At 36.3% G+C, this 21,065-nt stretch overlaps 1 protein-coding gene and 2 pseudogenes across 3 annotated transcripts in view; 2 read left to right on the top strand and 1 right to left on the bottom strand.

Annotated features, from left to right (window-relative positions):
* The first annotated feature begins 6 nt into the window (after positions 1-6).
* LOC105178008 (uncharacterized) lies at positions 7-12,038 on the top strand (annotated as a pseudogene). The gene is made up of 15 exons (XR_016067232.1): positions 7-1,309; positions 1,444-1,570; positions 1,736-1,803; positions 1,946-2,080; positions 2,162-2,230; positions 2,433-2,488; positions 2,609-2,762; positions 3,929-4,094; positions 4,950-5,034; positions 8,063-8,220; positions 8,926-9,038; positions 9,449-9,592; positions 9,682-9,885; positions 10,103-10,939; positions 11,456-12,038. The product of XR_016067232.1 is annotated as an uncharacterized LOC105178008 (transcript).
* Positions 12,039-12,188: 150 nt separating this feature from the next.
* LOC105178009 (protein MODIFIED TRANSPORT TO THE VACUOLE 1) lies at positions 12,189-17,739 on the bottom strand. The gene is made up of 6 exons (XM_011101336.3): positions 17,601-17,739; positions 16,875-17,511; positions 14,981-15,733; positions 14,658-14,813; positions 13,134-14,087; positions 12,189-12,623 (listed from the first exon to the last, which is right to left on the bottom strand). Exons 2-6 carry the CDS (start codon positions 17,079-17,081, stop codon positions 12,582-12,584), a joined length of 2,112 nt encoding a protein of 703 aa, XP_011099638.1. The 5' UTR covers positions 17,082-17,511; positions 17,601-17,739; the 3' UTR covers positions 12,189-12,581.
* LOC105178011 (translation machinery-associated protein 22-like) overlaps positions 17,696-21,065 on the top strand; it is an 8,243-nt pseudogene continuing 4,873 nt past the window's right edge. Inside the window, exons 1-2 of the transcript XR_016067233.1 lie at positions 17,696-18,435; positions 18,879-18,984. The product of XR_016067233.1 is annotated as a translation machinery-associated protein 22-like (transcript). The remainder of the gene's footprint in view (positions 18,436-18,878; positions 18,985-21,065) is intronic.

The following is a 21,065-nucleotide window of genomic DNA, read 5'->3' as shown; positions in this document are numbered from 1 at the left end:
AATAATTTATTTCTGTATTTCTTAAAAGGAAGCAAAGACGCCCTCAAGCAATTGTGTGTATTTTTTAAATTTTTTATTTTTAAATTATTTTATATTTTTATTTATAATTGTTGAATCTTATTCAAATTAATTACTAAAAGATAAATGATCTAAATCTTACTTAATTTAAATAAATAGTATAAATTTAAAATTATGAATTTGATTTATATATAATATAATTAAAACTATATATAATTTATGTAGATATAAAAATATAAGGGGAACGGGCCGTGCCGAGGGCAAGAGGAAGGGCAAACTACGATGGTAAAAGGAAAAACACAGAGTGATTCAAATAACATAATGAAATATGATTATTATCAATTATTTTTATACGACATTAATAAAGACGCAATATTATTTTAATTAGTTGTGTAATTACTCTGAGTAAAATCACACAATATAACTATGATCAATTTTTTTGTACAAATATTAAAAAAAATATCAATTTTATTATTAATTAATAATAGACTTACTTTATTATTTAAAAATTTATAAAATTAAAAAGGAAAAAAAAAAACGGACAAAGAACTGCCCAGCAAAAAAAAAAAATACCGGCTTTGCCTATTTTTTCAAAAATTTTCAAAGAACTCTATTTTTATAATTTTCATTTTTTATATATTATTTAAATAATTTTCTCAAAAATGTGACCGTTGCAGTAGAAAAATGTTACCGTTGAGGGGCAGCGAGTATTTGAAGAAGGCGGGCGTCATTTCTATTTGTTCAGAAACGTTGAATTGATTGAGAAAAAGGGTTCTATGCTTAGTAGTAGTTTAATTATGGAACGGTGGAGTAGTTCTGGGAGTTGAGTATGCGTGATTAAATGTGCTTTACGTTAGTGTTGGTTCGTTATGGATGAAGTTGTTGTTGTGGAAATTTAGAGTTGGAGTTTTATTGCTGAAACATTGTTGTCGATGGTCTCATTATAGTTATGATTATCTGTAAATCTGCATTTAACTCTAATTATATGTAAATCCGCAAAGGTTTTTCTTTATTTCTTTTCTTTTCTTTTCGTTCTGTTTTTTTTAATTGTTTTTATTTTGTTTTGTTTGAAGAAAGGAGCCCAGGGTTCTGATGTGGGTGATGGCATTCCATATTTGAAGTGGGTATACTATGTGCAATAGTCTTTAGTTCTCTGAGATTGATGAATTTTGTGATTTTGCAGTCTTTTGATCATGGATACTACTTGCTGGTGAAATCTATTCAAGAAGACCTAAATGGATGGTGTGGTCACTGTTGGAATTGGAGGTCCAAGTGGATCAGGAAAATCGAGGTCTTTGTCATGGTTACCTACTTTTAATTTTTTTCAATTTCAATATTAATTCTTGATGGGTTTTCCTAGAAACTTGAGGATTATCTACTTTGTGGATTGTCTTATACTCAAAATGTGTATTATGGTTCTTGAAGCTTAGCAGAAAAGGTAGCCTCTGTAATTGGTTGCACCGTTATCTCAATGGAGAACTATTGTACTGGAGTTGATGATGGACATGATTTGGATTCAATAGATTTCGATCTTCTTGTGCAGAATCTCGTGGTATGCTTTTATCTTTTTCATGTGCATTTTCTTTGTTTGATTTTCAAGGAAGAAGACGTATTGGTTCAAATGCTATAAAAAGCATTTCATCTGGGGTGGTAAGTGTGCTTGTAGTTGCTGTTTTGCTAAACCTATTGATTCTGATTCTCCACGTTTTGACTGTAGGTTATAGTTGATGGTACTTATGCCCTGCACGCAATCTACGCTCTTTGTTAGACGTACGAGTTGCTGTGGTAACTCTTATAGATCTTCTATCAATTTTTCTGTATATATTAATCACCAGTTATCACTATTCTTCTGCTATATTATTTGAGTTCCAGTAAAACAAGTGCTTCTATGGGTTTGATTAAATTTCCATATCTATGGCGAAATCAGGTTGGTGGTGTTCATTTTAGTTTACTTTCCAAAGTGCAATAGGATATTGGAGACTCATGTTCATTGGACTACCTGATAGACAGCATTTTCCCACTTTTCATAAAACATATCGAACCTGATCTTCACCATGCTCAGGTTAGCATTAAGTTATCCTGGTATTCTAAGTTTGTATGGTTACTATTCTTCTTATTCTTGATTAGCTTCATTTCTATGTAGATCAGAATTAACAACAGCTTTGTTTCATCATTTCGAGAGCCAATTTACAAGCTCAAATGCAAAAGTGAGGTATGTCAGGATTTGCTGCTCATAGGATGGGTTCTTGCAAACACTGAGAATTTTGTACACAATTTTCGCATTTGTGGAGAAAAAGTATTCTTTTATGTAAAATCTTTAAGTTTAGGTTTCGAAACATATATCTCAGTAAATTTATTACTTGTTTATTCATCTTCCAAAACCTTCTTAATTTGGGATTCGTTGTCAGTTGCAGTCTCAAAGTGGGCTTGCTGCCTACACTTTTCGTGGAAAGGAAACACAGGTTGACAAGTAAGTTTCCAATCCATGGAAGTTTACCACCTTTATTGTCCATGAAGATGGTCAATTGCCATTTCATTTGTCACTTTCTTTATGTTAGTAGAATCTGAGCTTGTGGATTTTTGCTTCAAGTTTTATTGAGATGTAGACCGCCTTCTGCAAGTGAAGAAGCTCAAATAAACGATTGGATCAAGGTGCGCCAATCTGGTATCAATACTATCTCTCCTTGGGTGATCAGAGGATTGTTGATAAAAATTATATCATCCGGCCAAGAGCTGAATTTGAGGTAAAACAGTTCCACTTGTGATTATGTTCCTTCATATTCTCAGAAAGCGTCAGGATTTTTGACAAAAAACATGATTAAGTTCAGCACCAATCATGTTACTGTTTATCAAAGAACTTTTGAATGTCTAAAAAGTATATTTTGTTTGTTGGCGTGTGGGAGAGAGATCAGGGAATAAGATTGAACAAAGCATTTTGGTAATTGTAGTTGGAAGAAATCCCAATCCTTGTAACTAACTGTACATTGCGCTTGCAATCCATGCATCTGGGATGAAATGTACCACTTTGTGGAACAATGGATGATGCACTTCCTTGCTACATGTTGATACTCTTCTTTTTGTACTTTTTACTATTTTTCTTTTCCTGTAGTTTTCCTCAGAAAATACTCTAAAGCATACAGACAGATATTCTCTCTCTTTCTGCACTATCCATATAGTGGAGAAAAATTCGGAAAATAGAAGTTAAAAAGTTCCATCTATCTATTCCTAAGGAACTGCATTTGTAATATCGAAGTATTTTAATTGTAAGAAAAGAACCCAGCCAGTGCAGCTTGTGGGAGGGTGATTCTTCCTAATTTGTTGAGGGGTTGGTTTTACTAGGCAATCTCCATGATAATAAAGTAACTGTAGTTAATGAATTTGACTGCACTGACTCCCAGAATTTGTTGAGGGGTTGGTTTTACTAGCCAGTGCAGCTTGTGGGAGGGTGATTCTTCCTAATTTGTTGAGGGGTTGGTTTTACTAGGCAATCTCCATAAAGTAACTGTAGTTAATGAATTTGACTGTACTGACTCCCAGAATTTCCTCATAGCATGGTTAATTTTTTTTAACTTTCCCAGTCAAGTAAAATAGGCTTTAATTGAGAATAATTTTATCAGCCTAAACTATCAAAAATAACTGGGAAGTTCTGTAGCCAGAGGCCTGAATGCACTGAGTTTGGTTGCAGGATTGAGGAGTAATAATATTTGTCAATACAAAGTGCTTAATGTGCTTTATTCTTTATTCTTTTCTTTTTTTTTCCTTGTTGTTTGTCAGTCTTAGTTGTATTTTAAGAATAAATAAACAAACGGAAATATGCTTAATACTTCTTTCCCCATATTCAATTTTTAAAGAGCTCTCGGTGATTTTTGAAATATCTCCATTACTTATACCTTGCATGATGATATCTCAGGTAGGCCGGATGACTTTGGGTGGTTTACTGGCCTTGGGATATACAGTGGTAGTCAGTTATAAAAGGGCGTCAACCTCGGTTTATTGATGGCAATCTCTCAGTGGCCTTGGAAACAATTGATACCCTTGGAGAGACCTGCATGGTGCTCAGGGGCACAAATAGAAAAGTATGGCCTTTTCTCCTTCTTTAAGAATTATAATATTCCTGAATTTATACAGCCAAACAGGAAAATCTTTGGAATTTTTTCTTTATCTATCAGTGTTTCTCTTCACTGTTTTGGGAATTTTGGTGTTAGTATGCGCTGATATGCAAAGTTCTTGAAAAATGGTTGTATTTAGATTTTCTGATGCTTCTCTATTTCTATCTTATATTGTTGCTCTTGCTATTGCTTTCTCAAGAATGATTAATATGAGCTATCAATGAGATAGCTATTGGGTAGAATTTTCCAACATATGGAGATAGATGCTTGTTGCAAGTCAACGACTGCCTTAAGGCCTTCCCAGTAAATTCAATTAAATCATGCACTTCATCCTATTCTCATCGGCGACAATATAGCACCCAGTAAAGGAAGATAGGGAAGATGTCTTTCTTTTGCCTACTATTTTTGTACATTACATTTTTGCTCAAATAATTTGTTTACTATTATCCTTCCTCTAAAAGTTACAAATCACATGGGATCACAATTTTTCTTTATGTCTTTATGTATTACTTCATTAGACGGGCCTGTATTGGCTGTTACTGCCTATCCGCTGATTGTGGTTCCTCATGGCTCTATGTAACTTTTATAGTTCATTCCTTGACACTCAAATTTGTGGTCCGTAGAGCTCATTGGTTTATTAGATCTTGCGTCCATGTGCTTCGCTATACTTTAGTTGATCAACACAATATACACTTTGGTTATGCCTTTTCGGTTTCACAAGGGCATATTAAATAGCAGAAGTTGGAATTGCTGGTGAGTCCCTTAATAACCGGGACAACTGTGGAGTTGGACTATGTTTGATGCAGTCAATCTCTTCTGTAGATAGTTGGTATGGAATCATCAAGGCTGGGCATCACTGGACAGTGGATCACAAAATCATATCTCGAGATGATCCTTGAGAGACAAGGTTTGAACTTATACCTACCTGCATGCATATATCTCCTATCCTTGCTTTCTTTTTAGGTTTCTTCTGTTTTGTGCGTCATGTCAGGAAAAAAAGGTAACTTGTGTGTCACTAATTTTAGGAATTGAATGTCGAATTTGAGGTTTAAATGGTAAGGACTGGTTCATAATTTGGTTTAAACTAGTTAGGTTCTTAATTTGTTTGGTACCAACTTTGTCTATACTGTGTAACATTGCAACCATGTTTTGGTTGTTGGGAGAGAGACACTGGAAAACCATCTGAGTTACTCGAACTCAGTTTAAGATTGACGCTAGAGTTACAGGTGTGGTTCATTAAGCATGACAAACCAAACTCGATCACATTTTTTCATGAAAGCCCGTCTCAAGATCCATTTAATTAGTTAAGATACTCTAAGTATGTAAGATAGCAAGCTGCTTGAGTTCGATCCCTGTCATCAGTCAACTTGATCAAAGCTTGTGTGAACTCAACAAGTTTGTAGTATCTGCTGCTGGTATGTCCTTTTTGTAGTAGTTGGGTGCCTTAAAATGTCTGTACAAGTGAAATAAAATATTTAGGATCTATATATGGTTTATCCCCTATTGCTTGATTATTCTCATAAAACAACCAGAGGTTCTCCGTCTTCCAGGGACTCACTGCAGCTTGCTCCAATGCCTGAATCATACGACTTAGATAGAGGACTGCTTCTTACTGTACAAGCAATACTAGTAAGTTTTGTTGTAAATCATGGGATTTGTTTGCTTGCTTCTTGTACTAGTGTAGTTTGAGTCATAGTCTGCCAAAATCTGTAATGAGCACAAACTTGAATTTATATATAACTATTGCAAGGCCTGCTGGAAAATAAGGAACTTCCGGTCATAGTTGGAATTGGTAAGAGGAACTCTCTTCCCCGCACACCAAATAGCTACAGTAATTAAATGCTACTGAATTGAGTCGGAAAAAAGTGTGTAGTCCAACCTTTAAAAAATTGCATTGAAGTAAAGGATTTTGCATGAAAATAGAAACCCAGAACTTTTAGGCAGTTTATGAACAGTTCCTTTAAATATTTCTAGTTTAGCTTTTCACATTTTTATTCTATCAGGTGAGTAAGATGTTCAGAAGTTATTCTGAAATAGTAGATCCTGTGATGCTTTTGGGTACTTAGATGGCCATGAGAACAATTAAATTCTTAGACACAGAACTGTATGCAATTGCATTATGTCATCCTTCATTTTAGAGCATATTCTCAATCTGGCAAAGCATTATGAAAAGTAGGGTTTAAAGTTATTTATTTATGATTGAGTTACGTAGATGATGTGATCGTATTTATTTTATCTTCTCCAGCAAGAAATATAGTGTTTTCAAATAAACTTTTCTTTGCACTAAAAATGCCATTCAATGGCTCCCAAGCCGGTGTTTCCTCTATTTTGGCCTTTCAATCATTTTTCTTTAGATATTAATTGATGGTTGAATCTCGTCTTATTCATCAGCTGTTGTTGAAAGTATTTCAACCGCACTGAAATGAATTCTTTATATTGATGGAGGCATTATTATTAAGACTTCTGGAAAGGGGTTCTTTGATGTTTCCTTCACCTGTAAAGGCACTCTTCAAGGAATTCGGTGCCATGTTTTCTACTGTTTATTCAGGGCATACGTCAAACTTGCAATTTGATAAAACAAAGAACAACTAGTGAAAAATGGCATTTTAAGACTATGGTTCCGCAGGATTATGAGATAATCTAAAGCTATAGAAAGTGTGTATTATATTTCTAGTTGTATTTATCAGAATGCTTATCATTTCATTCTCACTCATTTTGTCATTCTTTATATCCTAGGCCTCTTTTTGGCATGTTTTCTTACTAACAATATATTTCTCCTTATATATTGAAATTAGCTTGGACTAGGGTCAGTCTCATCCTTTTTTCAGAGAGGAAATGATTACATATCATACAAATCCCATGGCACCAAGTCTCATGTTTAGTACAGAACCAGAAATTTGCACATACTGCAGGAAAATCCTACTGGCGTGTTTGCTCATGATTGCTCAATAATGAAGTTCATCATGTTGGGTCCCCCCCCCCCCGGGCCCAGGGTGGGGGCAACAATGTGGATCATAGAGTTCAGTTGTGTTATTGAGCTTTCTTAAGAGGAACTGCGAAAAGCTTGCTAGAAAATTAAGAGGTGTGATGAGTGGGGACGTGTTTTTAAGTCAGATATGATGCTTAAGAAATTGTATTGTTACCTAAATGTTATCTAAGAGTAGATATATTATAGATGCAAGAGAAGTAATTGATGAAATCAATATAATATTTTGAAAACCAGAGGGCTTCTTTGACTACGAGGTGAGGAGAAGTTTGAGTGAGGGCTTTGAAAGGAGAAGCCTTTCTTTACTAATTTACTTTTGCAAAAGAGAACTGCTAAAAGCGTGCTAGAAAATTAAAAGGCGTGATAACTGGACGTTTTTTTTAAGTCAGTTAATGATGCTCTACTCCAAAAGAAGGTTTTCTGAGCACTGGGCAATTAGGGTGGTTGAAAGGAAGATGATAAGAAATTGTATTGTTTCCTAAATGTTATCTAAGAGGTGATATATTATAGATGCACGAGAAGTAATTGATGAAATCAATATAATATTTAGGGGCCAGGGGCTTCTTTGACTATGAGGTGAGGAAGTGTGAATGAGGGCTCTGAAAGGAGAAGCCTTTATTTATTTATTGCAAAAGAACTGGTCTGAAGCTTTTCTATTTTCATGGTTTATGATGTTGTGGTTTCTTGTCGGTATAATGGTGGTGCTCTATTTCTGGAGCAATATCCATTATGGTTTGCTCTTGATGAGCTGTAACCACACTCCACACTCCGCACTGCTCGTGCATATAGTGAGCCTATGAGCTTCTGGATCAATAATTGTTTATAGACTACGCCTTTTTTTTTTTTAAATCTGAAGGGGTTTATATGTCCTATCGCTGGATTCAGCAGTTTGTTATTTTGACACTCTTGTTTCTTATAATAACCATTTCTCCTCCTAATCTTGTTTTAGGAGGTCCAAGTGGGTCAGGAAAAACGAGTTTGGCTCATAAGATGGCAAACATTGTTGGTTGTGAAGTCATTTCCCTTGAAAGCTACTACAAATCTGAACAAATGAAGGATTTTAAGTATGATGACTTCTGCTCTCTTGATCTGGCTTTACTGTCAAAAGTATGCATTTTATTTTAATTTATTTTCCATCCTATGTTTTCTATTTTATATATTATTATCAAAAAGTTTTGAAGAAATTGCCTGTATATGAGGTAGAGAGGATAGATGCATGAATTATGAAACTTGGCTTATACTTGCTCCTGTATATATATGTAAAATACCCATTATATATGTCTTTACTTAAGTGCTGTGTCTTGATAATTACATTGAACACATTGATTTTTTTGAGTATGTACTTTGAAGCAACTTCTATTTGGCTAGTGGATAGGCTCGAAGTAGATAGGACCTTAGGATTAACTGTCGTACACTCCTAATCGTGGACATGTTCTTAATGGCAGCTTGGGCCTTGCCTCTGCTTACTGTTTCTCTATATCAACGTACATATATGTATGTATGTGTGTATGTGTTGTGTATTTCTTGGAAAAGCCTCAGGAGTGTTTAATTGCAATTCTTCATGTCTGGAGCAGTAGTAGAGAGGATCTTGTAATGTGAATATTCTCAGTGTCATATGGTGTAACTAGCTTTCAGTAGTGCTTCGCCAGTAGTTTATGTCTGGATGTTATAAAATTGTTTCAAGATGAGAAGTATAGAAGCATCAGATGGAGAAATGTTTCTGATGCATGTTGGTAGTGACTAGACCTTAGTTCCTTGCCTCTAGGACCTTTTCCTCAGTTATTAACTGAATTGTCATCCTGGCCATTGCAGAACATTAATGATATAAAAAATTGCTGAAGAACGAAGGTACCTGTGCTTGACCTGGAGAATGGTGCTCGTGTAGTGGTTTCAAAGAGCTTGAAGTATCTGAAGATTGTGGTGTGGTATGACATCAAATTGTTTTTCTACTTTGTTGTGTTATATTTTATGATCAAATACCCTCTTTTGCTTTATTAGGACTGAAGACATTTGGCTCATATATAAGTAAAAATCTAAAATGAGTTATCCTCCTGGTGGCTGGTACTGAAAAATATATGATCCAGTGTTTTTTTGCAACTTCTGAATTCAGTCACTAACATATTTCTTCCAAGGAAAAACTAGATGCTAAAGCTCACAGCATCATGTCATCTAATTCCTTCCAAATCACTGGAAACAACTCTGCTTGAAATCAACATTGGATAAATCTGATTACATCTCGTAGATAGGATCTAAGGATGTAAGAACCAGTTATTCATCCGTAATTTCATTATCATATATGGTCAATGTATGATCTGAATGAGCTAAATCTTTTCAGGGTTACAATGTTTTAAACCTGGTTTTATTTTTATCAAACTGGTCTGAAGAAATTGGCCCTGCTTGTCTTGGCCACGTAATTTTTGAAGGTGTTTATGCTTTGCATCCTGACATCAGAAAAGCTCTAGACTTATGCATTGCTGTTGTAAGTATGACAACGAAATTGTACTTCATCACTTTTACTCTTTGAGCAATCTTGTCAATTTGAAAGTAATTATGCATGTCACGAAACAGGTTGGAGGAGTCATTTCACATCTTACTTCTTGGGTTCAAAGAGACAAAAGTAATGTCCCAAAATGAAATTATGATGACTTTGTTTCCAATGTTCCATCAACAACCGCATCTTGTGAAGCCTATTAGAGAAGGAAACTTTATTATTCAGCCAAAAGTGGATTTTGATATCAGCATCAGTACAGTAGCAGGCCTGCTTGATCTTGGGTATGTCAAATATTCTGTAAAAGCAGTAGTGTATCTTACGCTATCCATAATCTATGTGTAGTCTTCTCATGAGCTCCAATTCCATAACTGTTTTTATGATTTTGTCAGATTGTCATATAATAGGATTAACAGATAATGCTCCGCGCTGGTCCTTTATACCACGTTTCTCTCTTTCTTGTTGATATTTTATGTTATATCTCTGTGATTTTTTCTTCAGATATCAAGCTGTTGCATGTATTGAAGCATCTGCATATATTTACCAGGATGGAAAGGTAATATATCTTTTACCGGCATATCTTTTAACTCAAAAATGGAATTGTTACTTTAATTTGACTACCTATGGGCAATTTTTCTTTACGGTTATGGCTTTCCAGAGAAAAGTTGGTTTATTATGGCGTATTAGTCTTCTGCTAAGAGAAGTCACTGTATTCTGCTCCTGTTTGTTAAAATATTTCATTCATGTGTCTTGTGTTTTTCTTTATTTTGTACTCCTTTTTCCATAAAAGGTTGCTGCCTTTTTCTGGAAGTATCAAAATTTAGGCTTATCATTTACAATATGTCCCAAGTCCTTACCTTCAAATTAAGAGGGTTAATATAGTAGCTGCTGGCTTGACTCTCAAGGTGAATGGTTCATATACCACAAAGGTTCTATGGGAATTACACTCCTTTTCCCTGAGCTTAAGTGTAATTACACATAGAGCTCCAGTTATTGGGAAATTACATCTAAAACCCCTGAGGTTTGTCTCCATCTAATAAATAAGTTTCTTTATTAGTGAAAATTAATTGAATAATAACGTATGATTTATTGCAGGTCAAATATTTTTTTTCAAACTAAACTATTCTTATAATGGTGAAGAAGTATGAGGATCATTTGGTCATATTTGACCTGCAATAAGTCAATAAGTCAATCGATGGTAAATACAGATTTTTTTTTGGAAGTTAATCAATTTCCTCTTATACGACTTCGAAGAATGATCGGACTTCTTACTTAAAGACATTTGACCCAAGAAGGTCGGCTTCTTACCCAAAAGATCAATTGCTTAGGCAAAAAAAGGTGAGTACAACACTTCACTCGATATCGAATACTCAACAGATAGGCAGACCGAATGAAAAGGAAGAAGAAATCGCCTTGTTAATTGATAATTTAGTGAATTTTGATTAATGGAGAAATTTATTTGTTAAATGAAAGCAAATAAATATATTTTTTTAAATTATAAGGGTCTAAGCATATTACCACCAAATCTTACCCCTTTTGTTAATATTTACCACCGTAGGAGTCTATGTATATTACACACCACCAAAGATTAGTTGTGTTTCTTCGCAGTCTGCTCCAATATAGATATAAAACATAATTAGTTAAAATTATTTAGAATAGAAATCTAAATGTAATTCTTTTATTTAACAATAAAAAACATGAAATATTAAATGGGCTTAATCCATACAATGGAGCAACAAGAAAACGACCAACGGAACAATAGAGTGGAGGAAAAAGAAACAAGAAGCTGTCTGAAACATTACCCAGTTCACCTTTCTCTGCTTCTCACCAATTTTTTTTTTTTTTTTTTGACAGAAAATGAGTAATTTCATTAACACATAATGTCTGCAGCAACAAGACCAACAGAACTAGTTCACCCTCTGCCGAATCACACGCATGATGAGCAAAGAAATGCGCAAAAGAGTTGTTCGAGCGCTTTACAAAGCTGAACAAGCACGGTTGAGAATTAGAGACAAAATGCAAAAGATCTTCTCTGATGATTGGACCTTTAGCTGAGAGATCCCGTTCGCAAGTTTGGAGCTTGTGAAGAATCAGAGTACCGCAGTCTCCTTCAGTGATGACCAACCTCCAGCCCCGTCTGAGAGCAAAAAGGACTGCCTCCTTGGCTGCCAAAGCCTCTGCAATCAAACCAGCCCCTGCCACATGAAACCGTCTAGATAACCAACCTACACACTGCCCCAACTCATTTCAGCAACCACCCCAACACCCATCTCCATACCTTGATCAAAAGTTGCCCCATCAAAGTTGAGCTTTATTACAGCAGCAAGGGGAACATGCCAGCGAGAGGAGACTTGGACCCTATGTATTGTTGCAGCAATGCCACTCTGAACATTTTAAAATTTTGTTTACAGACAGTGTCCACTTTTGGTTCTTTCAACTACTAATTAATACTTACATTTTAAAAAATAAAAACTTTCACAAATACTCGATAAAAGATTTGGTGTTTTCAACTAAAAGCAGTTTACCATTCTGACTTATCATGCTCTTATTCTTAGCATAAAAGTAACTCATGCTGAAGGGATCAGAGTGGAAGGAATAAGCTTATAAGAAAACAATAAACAAAATGTGACTCTGCAGAAGATGTACATAGCAAATTTGGTACAAAGGAAGAAATAAAATCAAATGATAGCTGCACAATATCACCAAAAACCGAAATGTTATCCGTTGGACTCAGCATCACAAGAATGTAACATGTAAGGAACTTCGGCGTCCATGATGCACTTTCAGCTACTATATTCTTCAAATCGTGTGTTCACCTGCTTTTTACTAAAAAAGTTACAGTTTCTAAGGAACCTTTGTCCTTTATCTTACGCAGATACAGCATTACTTCGAAAGAAACAATATTATCTTTTCCATTCAAGATTCAGGCTTCACAAAAGTGATTCTCAGATGAAATGATGAATGAGGAAGAACTATATACTCAAATCACACGCTTTGTGTCACGGGCTGCAGCCAGGTGATCCTGCAATAGCAACAAGAAGTTTTCATCACCATCAACTCTTTAGTAATTGCAAATCAGTGTAACAATGTGTTCCGACACTCCTAAATCTTGATTTAGATTCCATAAACTGAAATTCCATCATTTAATTTGAAAACTGCCTAGCAATCGCCAAGATGCAATGCCTCAGCTAGGTATTATGCCCCAGGAAGATAAAAACTTCAAACATAAAAATTTCAAAGTATCATCCACGGACCATAAAACGGCTAGAACATGGTACTAGTGCAACCAGAAAACGGTTAAAAGCATTGGGGATAATTTATGGTATCTCAGTGCACTAGTTGATCATACCCTTCATATTTGAAATGTGTAACTCCCAAAATAGAACTATGATGCTAAGGTTATTTGTCAACTGATTTTAAACCAGTGACGTGCCCCAGTAAAATTGGAGTTGTCGAAGTATTCAAAAGAATAGCATGTTCCAACTATGTGCCTCAAATTAATAGATAGAAAGAAGGCAACAGGACATCTTACCGAGATAAAATCAAATGCTTTTGTTTCCTCTCTCTTTGAATCACTCATCAGTGAAGTGGGAGGCTGTGCAGCCATGCCAGGATTAAAAATATCTGGGAAGGGTGAAGAATTTAGTCCATTAGATCCTGCAGCATTAAAACTTGTACTTGTTTGCAGATTTCCTTGTTGCTGAAAGTTGGAAATTGTAGCAAGGAGCTGCTGCTGAGCAAGGAGACTCCCCATGGCACCATACGGGTGAGAGGCAAATCCTGGATTGAACATCAAGCCAGGTGGAAAATTATATCCCATAGCACCCAAAGGAAACATGGGATTTGCATTCATCCCAGCAGCTTGAGAAGTAAATTCACCATTCAAGACACTATTAGGAATTTTATTATCAGGGTTGACACTGGATATCGAATCCACATGTTCTGAGCCCTTCTCAAGAGTGCTTCCATCTTGCTTATTAAATGGATCGCTTCCATTTATAGACAAACTACTCATCAAGTCATTAACATCTTTTCTGGGATTCCCATGCTCCTGAGTGACCTCAGAACTCGAGTTGAAGAAGTCAAATGGTTCAGTTTCATTTTTGGGAGCCGCCACATGAGCTTTGCTACTAACCGACTTATCAACAGCCATACCAGAAAAGAGATCAACAGCATGTTCTTTATCCTGACTGGTGAGGAAGGAGACATCCGCAAAAGGGTCATCATCAAGATTCTGCCTGTTGGTGCTCTCACCACCACCAAAACTGTCCCCAAACAAGTCATCAATCAGCGGAGCTGTCGAAGTTGCAGCATTTGTAATTCTTGATTCACTCTCTGCTTTTTTTGAATCTTCTACTCCAAGAAGATCATCTGAATCACCAGTGTCTATCAAGTCTGGCATAATTGAAGGCTGGGGCGTTTTCACTGGTTTTTCTACGTGGTTTATTCCTCCACCACTCTGTTCGCCACCCAGAAGGCTCAACACCTAAACTGACAATAAGTTAATTATTTATCTTACCGAACAATAACAATAAAGACCGCATCAAGCTATAAATTGTATTCAGTTTTTCAAAAGAAAGTTACACACAGTATTTCTTATCGGACACAATATGACCAACTCTACGAACTTGCATGTTTCAATTAATGAAATGGTCAGCACTTCCCTGGTGCACACTGTCCTTAATGGTTTTGAGCAACTACTATTTTATTTAACCCGCCAACAGTTGGAGTAACCACCAATCCTAAGCAGATATTATCTTAACTCTTTTCAAAGCCCTGAAAGAAACAAGAATTTTTCTTGGCACATCGTCTCTTAGAAAGGAACTTCTGCTATTTCCTTTCATCTCTAGTTTTGTTTATAAGTTTGTAATTGGCCCATTCCATGCGATCTCTGGTCTTTGTTCCACACCTTATTTTGTTTCTACCAGAATCAGCTTTCAAAGGAAATCCAAGCGACAGAGAAGAAGAACAATGATCTCTGATAACTCTCCTCATACTCCCTCCCCTTTCTTTCCCCATCTATAATAAGGCATCTAGACAGGAACTAAAATCTTACCTTATTCGCTTTCTCCCTCAAAGATGCTTGTGGAGATTCAGAGCATTGGACCACCACATCCCTGTTGTCACTAAAATATGATGATATAACAGAAAATTGCTCATCGTCTTTCTTCCTCAATACTGCCTCAAGGACGCAGATGGCTTTCATGCGAACCTAAACAAATTACAGATAGTGAAAAGCTTTGCTCATAATAGCATCAGCATCCATATGTAAATTCCACCAGAAAAAATAGCAAATATTAGAGTCAACATTTCCACACTTACGAAGATCATCACACTTATAATGCTATATAAACCAAAAGAATGACATAACGAGCAAACCTGCCACATGGGGGATTTCAGTTTTGTTTCAATGGCATGCCCTAATGACAAACCGTTTAATTTTGAGGCCTCTGCCATGAAGACATTAAGTGCATCTCGAGTAGGCTGTAAACGGACGCCACCAGATGTTACAATGGTCTCTAACAATTTCTCCTCACGAGTCTTCTGACTGTAAGTTGGACCAGAGTCTCTGCTACTTGTTTCTGCCTCAGAAGCACTAATATCTTGACCCCAATTTCCAGAGCCTGCATTTTTCGAGAATCGAGAAGAGTTCTGAGTTTCAGCATGAGAACCAATTCCTTCATATCGGTCAGAGTAATCACTTTCCCTAGTCAATGACCGCCGAAGATTTGGGCTTTTGTAACTCCCGGTGTCATTATTTTTCCTCAGGGACGGGGATTGTGTCAAACTGGTAAGTCCCTGTTTGATTGTGGCAGTTCCAATATCAACAACCCCACTGATGAAGGACTTTTTATCTTCTGATGGCATTTCATAGTTGGTATTCCCAAATCCTTGGATACGGCTGCCAAGGCTACTTTCAGTAGGTGCAGCTTTGCTCTCATCTGATGAAAATAAAGCAGATAGCGTTTCCTGTGCAGTTTCTCGCACAGCCTTGTTCAATGCATCACCCTTCAAAGGATCTGGCTGACCCTTGTAGTGTATTAATTGACGTACAGCAACTGAATTCCTCTGCATCTCCCTTCTGAACTCTGCACCTGACTTTCCTACTGCATATTTGATGACTCTCAATGCCTGACAAAACAACATGAATTAAAAACACAAGATAATGTTGCAGCTATACATATTAAAGTTTCAAAGTACCAGAGGTTTTCCAGTTGAAGAAAACAACATATAGATAAATATATAACCCATTTTAATAACAGGGATCAGCATGCAAAGCTTAGTGGCTTGATGGAGAGCCAACAGCTGTCTGGTTTAACAAACTTAGATCCAGAAGGAAGTTTGCACAACTAAATGCAATGGAAAATACTGGGCTTGGCACATTGGCCTAATTAATCCTCAGTTCTTCATAACAATGTACCAAGAAGCGATGGGCCAAAAAAAATGCTACACAGTACACATACCCAAGAAAGTTGCTTTCTGAAGTTCTTATAGACTCCGACATTAAGTCAAATAACATATGAATTAAGTTCAGTTGAGTTGTTCTATCCTACAATTTACATCAATTTGTCTGAAACCAAAACATTATTTCATCAATTTGGCTCAAACTCACCACTTTAGTATTCTACGGGCAATATGCTTACCAAACACATTATCAAGAGCTTCATGTATGTTGGAATATACAGTATATCAAGTCAAGAAACCCAAGTTTGAAGCAACCAAAAGTCAAACAGATGAAATGAAATTTTTGTTCATTTCCACATAAAGCAGCTTGCATCTTGGACTCGGACAAAGAGTTTGATGTTCGCTGTTCCATTTTCAAGATAATTTTTACATTTTATTTGATACAATTTAGCAGAAGTAACTATTTTTCTCTGAGTCACAAAATATCAAATTCTTTCTAAAATGCCAATACTCCACAGTCAGCTAGATTCTTTCTTTAGATTCTAGGAATCAGCTTTAACCCATAAGATCAAAGTCAATTTACTGATCTAAGTAATCACATAGAGTTGTTCAAGAAACATGACATTTCTTATTCTTTAGAAGTTACTATTTACAGATAAAGAATCCGTGAGTACAGTGCAGTCTACATCCGGAGAACTACCATGCAACCAAAAAAAAAGAATCTCAAGCAGACAACGGGGGGATAAACTAAACTACATTGTCAACCAAATATCACGAGAAAATCTTCTTGATTTACCACCATATGGACAATCCACACCAAAACAATCAAAACAACCGGGACAAGAGAGAGAGGGATGAAATAAATGACCTTTTGCTTAACAATAGGCGATTTGTGGTCGAGGCGCTTGAGGATAAATTCAGATACTTCCTTAACAATCGAGGAGTGCGACGACCTCAGCAAATCGCAAATTTCTTCCAACTTGTACACCGGAGTAACCTTATCTTCATCCGACGTCGCACCCTCTACCATCTTCGACCTCCAATAGGACTCCACCGCCCTCCTGCTCTGCTCCATTCTCCCGAATTCCCCTTTTCTCACTTGTCAATCGATCAAAACTCGGTAATCGCCCGATCGATCCCAATAATCGATCAAGTAACTCACCAAATCAACCAATTAACAAGCAATGAATCGATCGAACAGTCTGGATTCCAGAATCCAGCCAATTTAGGGTGAAATCTGTTGCTCGTTCTTGAAATGGAGTGAAATGTACAACGAATAGGGATTTGTCTGAGGGGTTTTGTTTTATTTCTGAGGAGAAAAATGTAAACAAATATTTGCGGAGTTCTTTTTTGTATTATAATAATTAATTTATTTTTGAGGTCGTCGATTTATTTGACGCAATAAAAATAAATAAATATATTAATATAGTAATGAGCCGACAGGTCAGAAGCGGTGGCCGGTGGCTGCTAGCGGAGGTTGTGCCCACCGCGCACGATAGCATTACCTGATTGCAATAAGTGATTAAGCTTTAAGTAGAATTAGAAACTTGTCTGCTTTTGTACTGCCAAGTGCCAAATGCCAATACATACATACCCTTTATTCCACACCCACCGAAACGCCGTCGTCAGGGCCCTGGAAAACTTCGTTACACAGCTCACAAGCACCCACTGTGTGCGACTTCATCTGTAATGGCGGAGAAACCCCAACCCGTGCAAGTTCTCTACTGCGAATTCGGTCCCGATTTCGAGAAATGCAAACCCTGGTTCATCCAGAACGCTCCCCATCTTTATCCGGATCTTCTCAAAGAGGCTGTTGGGGGGATGCTGATAAGGTATCTGATCAATTTCAGCCCAAGGGAGAAGTCAAACGTCTCCCAGGTGGCAAGATTAAGAAAAAGGAGAAGCAGCAAGTTATCATCGAAAAGGTCACTCGTAACAAGCGGAAATGTATAACCACTGTGAAAGGACTAGACCTTTTCGGGATTAAACTAAATGATGCAACAAAGAAGCTTGCTAAAAAGTTTGCTACTGGAGCTTCTGTTGTTAAGGGACCCACCGAGAAGGAGCAATTTGATGTCCAAAGAGACATTGCCTATGACATAGTGGAGTTCATCACGGACACATGGCCAGATGTCCCAGAGAGTGCAATTTTCTTTATCGAGGATGGGAAGAAGGTCTCAGCTTCTTAAATGTGGAATAACTTTCTCTTGGTGGCAATGAAAATCACCAAAGGAGAGAGGCTCAGATTACGACAGCTTTAGTCAAAAGTTTTGAGTGATGTAGAATGTTCATGCTATAAACATTTCATGCTCAATGTATATGAGCAAAATATATGATGTGGTCTTGTACTCCAAGATCGTCTTGAGGTGTTTACTGATATGTATAGTGGCCTCGTTGATGTTTCGATCCTGCAAGTAGACAAGATATAGGTAAAAAAGATTCGAGCCTAGATGGGTTTTAATTCATATTCTAGACTAGGCTGCTTACCTGAATTTCATGCTTATATTTGTGTTCTGCATTTGTATGGATAAAATGCAAATTTACCTCTTTTTGAGCAGAAACTGAAAAAAAAAAAAAAAAAAAGTGCCAAGACAAACATACATGATTGGTGTACTTAGAGCTACTTCAATTCAACTTTTTATTATTATGGGATTAAGAAGATATTATTATTCAAACATTTATAATATGAAACAAATTTGCTTGGTATTGCTCTTCTAGGAGAGTACCTATTTGATAGTGACAGGATTTCAAGGGTATAAATGTTTTTTTGATGCACAAGTACATTTTCTGGTATAATCCGTGCCAGTTCAAGTTTTTTGGTTTCTTTTTCTGAATTAGTTTGCATTAATTTATACTTGTTTCCTTTATGCAGCTAACTAAATGACCCAGTTACCACTTTAGCACGATGGTTCTAGTAAAAAGTTATGTCAGTTTGGTACTAGAAGATACTCATGGTGTTCACATTTCTATGAAGTAAGGTTAGCAAGCTTTCATCATGCTTATTCTGGTTGATTTGCATTGATCGTCTTATTTGGTTTAAAATGAATGTCAGGAAGGATAGAACTGAATCGCCTTGTTAATAGTCTAGGCATGGATGACTTTTTATTTGTCTGCTTATAAAATACTAAAATTACTTGTGAAGTGGGATAATGATAATAGGTTGGATGAATATGAGTCTTTGTTTTTTGGAGTTGACACCTCCTCACAGGTTTTGAACTTTGATATATTTAGATTATCTTATTTGGTTGAAGGGACATGAAATTGCAATGATATGTTAGAAAAATTCACATTTGAAGAAGTGAATTTAGGTCACAATTCTTGATGAGGAATGACTCATCCAAAGAGTTGTGTTTCAATTTATTCATTGTTTTGTGTATTCAACTATAATTCTAGTTCTCGTTCTTTAAAGGAACATGGGACATGATGAAAAGTTGGCCATTGATGTATTATAAGAATGAGGTAAGTATTTGGTTTGGGTTTTTGCGAATAACCTATTATGTGCTATGTTAAGTGCCAATGGTTGAAAGGTGCTTCCATTAATCAAATTACACCTAAAAGCAAACTTACATATAGAAACACTTGCGTTGTGCAAAACCATGCATGAAAATATATTGTGAATGACAGACCATGACTTATGTTTTCTCTACAAACTCTTCTATGAAGTTGAGGTCAATATATGGTTCATGGTTAGACATCAGATAAGTTCTCTAGATATATAATTCTTTACTCTGAACATGTAAAAAGATCTCAAAGTAGAACTTTGGTTTAGAAATTTAGATTGAAATATTAGTTAGAGCATGCTTTGTGTCAGCTCACCTCTGAAATATTTAGCAATATTCGTCATGACTTGGATGAGAGAATGGTATACTTTGATTTCAGCCTGGCTCTCCTGCTATCTAATATCAAAATCTTCTAAGACCGGTGGAGCTATCAGTTCTGTGATAAGCTCATTGGCATCTTGCTACATGTAAAAAAAAAATCTGAAAATTGTTATGTTTGCAAGCAGTTGAGATAGCCGAGATGAAAAGATTATGAGTAACATATGGAACTCATTCGCCCATGGCTAAAACTGAGAAGAAGGATATGGGATAACTACAGTATTCGTCCCTATACCCACCACTAATTCGCTTTGGGTCCCTAAAATGCTTTACTCACGATTTTAGTCCCTGATTTTAACGTTATTTCACAATTTGCGTCTTGTTGTTAGTTCGGGCATTAAATGACGGTAAGCGGTCATGGGAAAGGCATGTGAGCATTTTTGAGTGGGAAGACAGTTGCTCATTCCTACAAGAATTGACCTACGTTGCCATATATACCAATTTCCCACCCTTTCCATAATTTTGGCCCATATTTGTTCAACAAAATTAGAGACGAACTGTGGGAAAGTAGCCAGGGGTCTGACAGATGGCTAAAGGTTAAAATTCTTCTAGAAAATGAGTACAAGCTTGTCAAATGCATCTATAAAATTCTAGAACAATTCAAGTGATAGTCAAATGGAATAATCACATTGTAAATGTGTCTTTGAGTTTCCCGTGAAAACTTTCCGTATTATTGGGAAAAGCACTGAACCTTTTTCTTGCAATTTCAGGTGAATTAATTAAGCAATTAGTCTTTTATTGTCTGTCTGTTCCGAGGCTACTTTCTCTCTTTGAGGCTGTTGAACAAATTTGTAGAACTGATGGAAAATTGATGCATATGCCATTAGAGCTCAACTCTGACTGGAACAAACAGTTACCTTCCCTCCCAAGTGATCAGGTGTGAGGTGCCTTTTCTGTGACCACTTACTGTCAAATTTGATGCCCAAGCTAACTTCAAGATGAAAATTGTCAAATAATGTTAAGATTAGGTACTAAAATAGGTGACACATGAAATGAACAAAAATGAATTAGTGGCTAAGTATATGAATACGAACTGTAATTATCCCGAAGGATATAGAAAAAAGAGGACATGATACTAACTGGGAAGATACCTTGTGTGCCATGACATAAAATAGTTGAGATTTCAATAGCCAAAAAAGTCGCTTGAATCTGTAATTTTGGTGGTTTGCATGTCTACGGCC

The sequence above is a fragment of the Sesamum indicum genome, linkage group LG9 (assembly GCF_026168435.1).
Source record: "Sesamum indicum cultivar Baizhima isolate 11 linkage group LG9, ASM2616843v1, whole genome shotgun sequence".
Lineage (NCBI taxonomy): Eukaryota > Viridiplantae > Streptophyta > Magnoliopsida > Lamiales > Pedaliaceae > Sesamum > Sesamum indicum.
This window is presented reverse-complemented; position numbering and strand designations above follow the sequence as displayed.

Excerpts from the sequence above, each read along its gene's own strand:
- LOC105178009 (XM_011101336.3), bottom strand. The coding sequence starts at position 17,081 with ATGGAGCAGAGCAGGAGGGCGGTGGAGTCCTATTGGAGGTCGAAGATG. Across the intron at positions 14,088-14,657 it reads TGAGGGAGAAAGCGAATAAG|GTGTTGAGCCTTCTGGGTGG; the intron begins GTAAGATTTTAG and ends TTGTCAGTTTAG. Across the intron at positions 12,624-13,133 it reads AAGCATTTGATTTTATCTCG|GATCACCTGGCTGCAGCCCG; the intron begins GTAAGATGTCCT and ends TTGCTATTGCAG.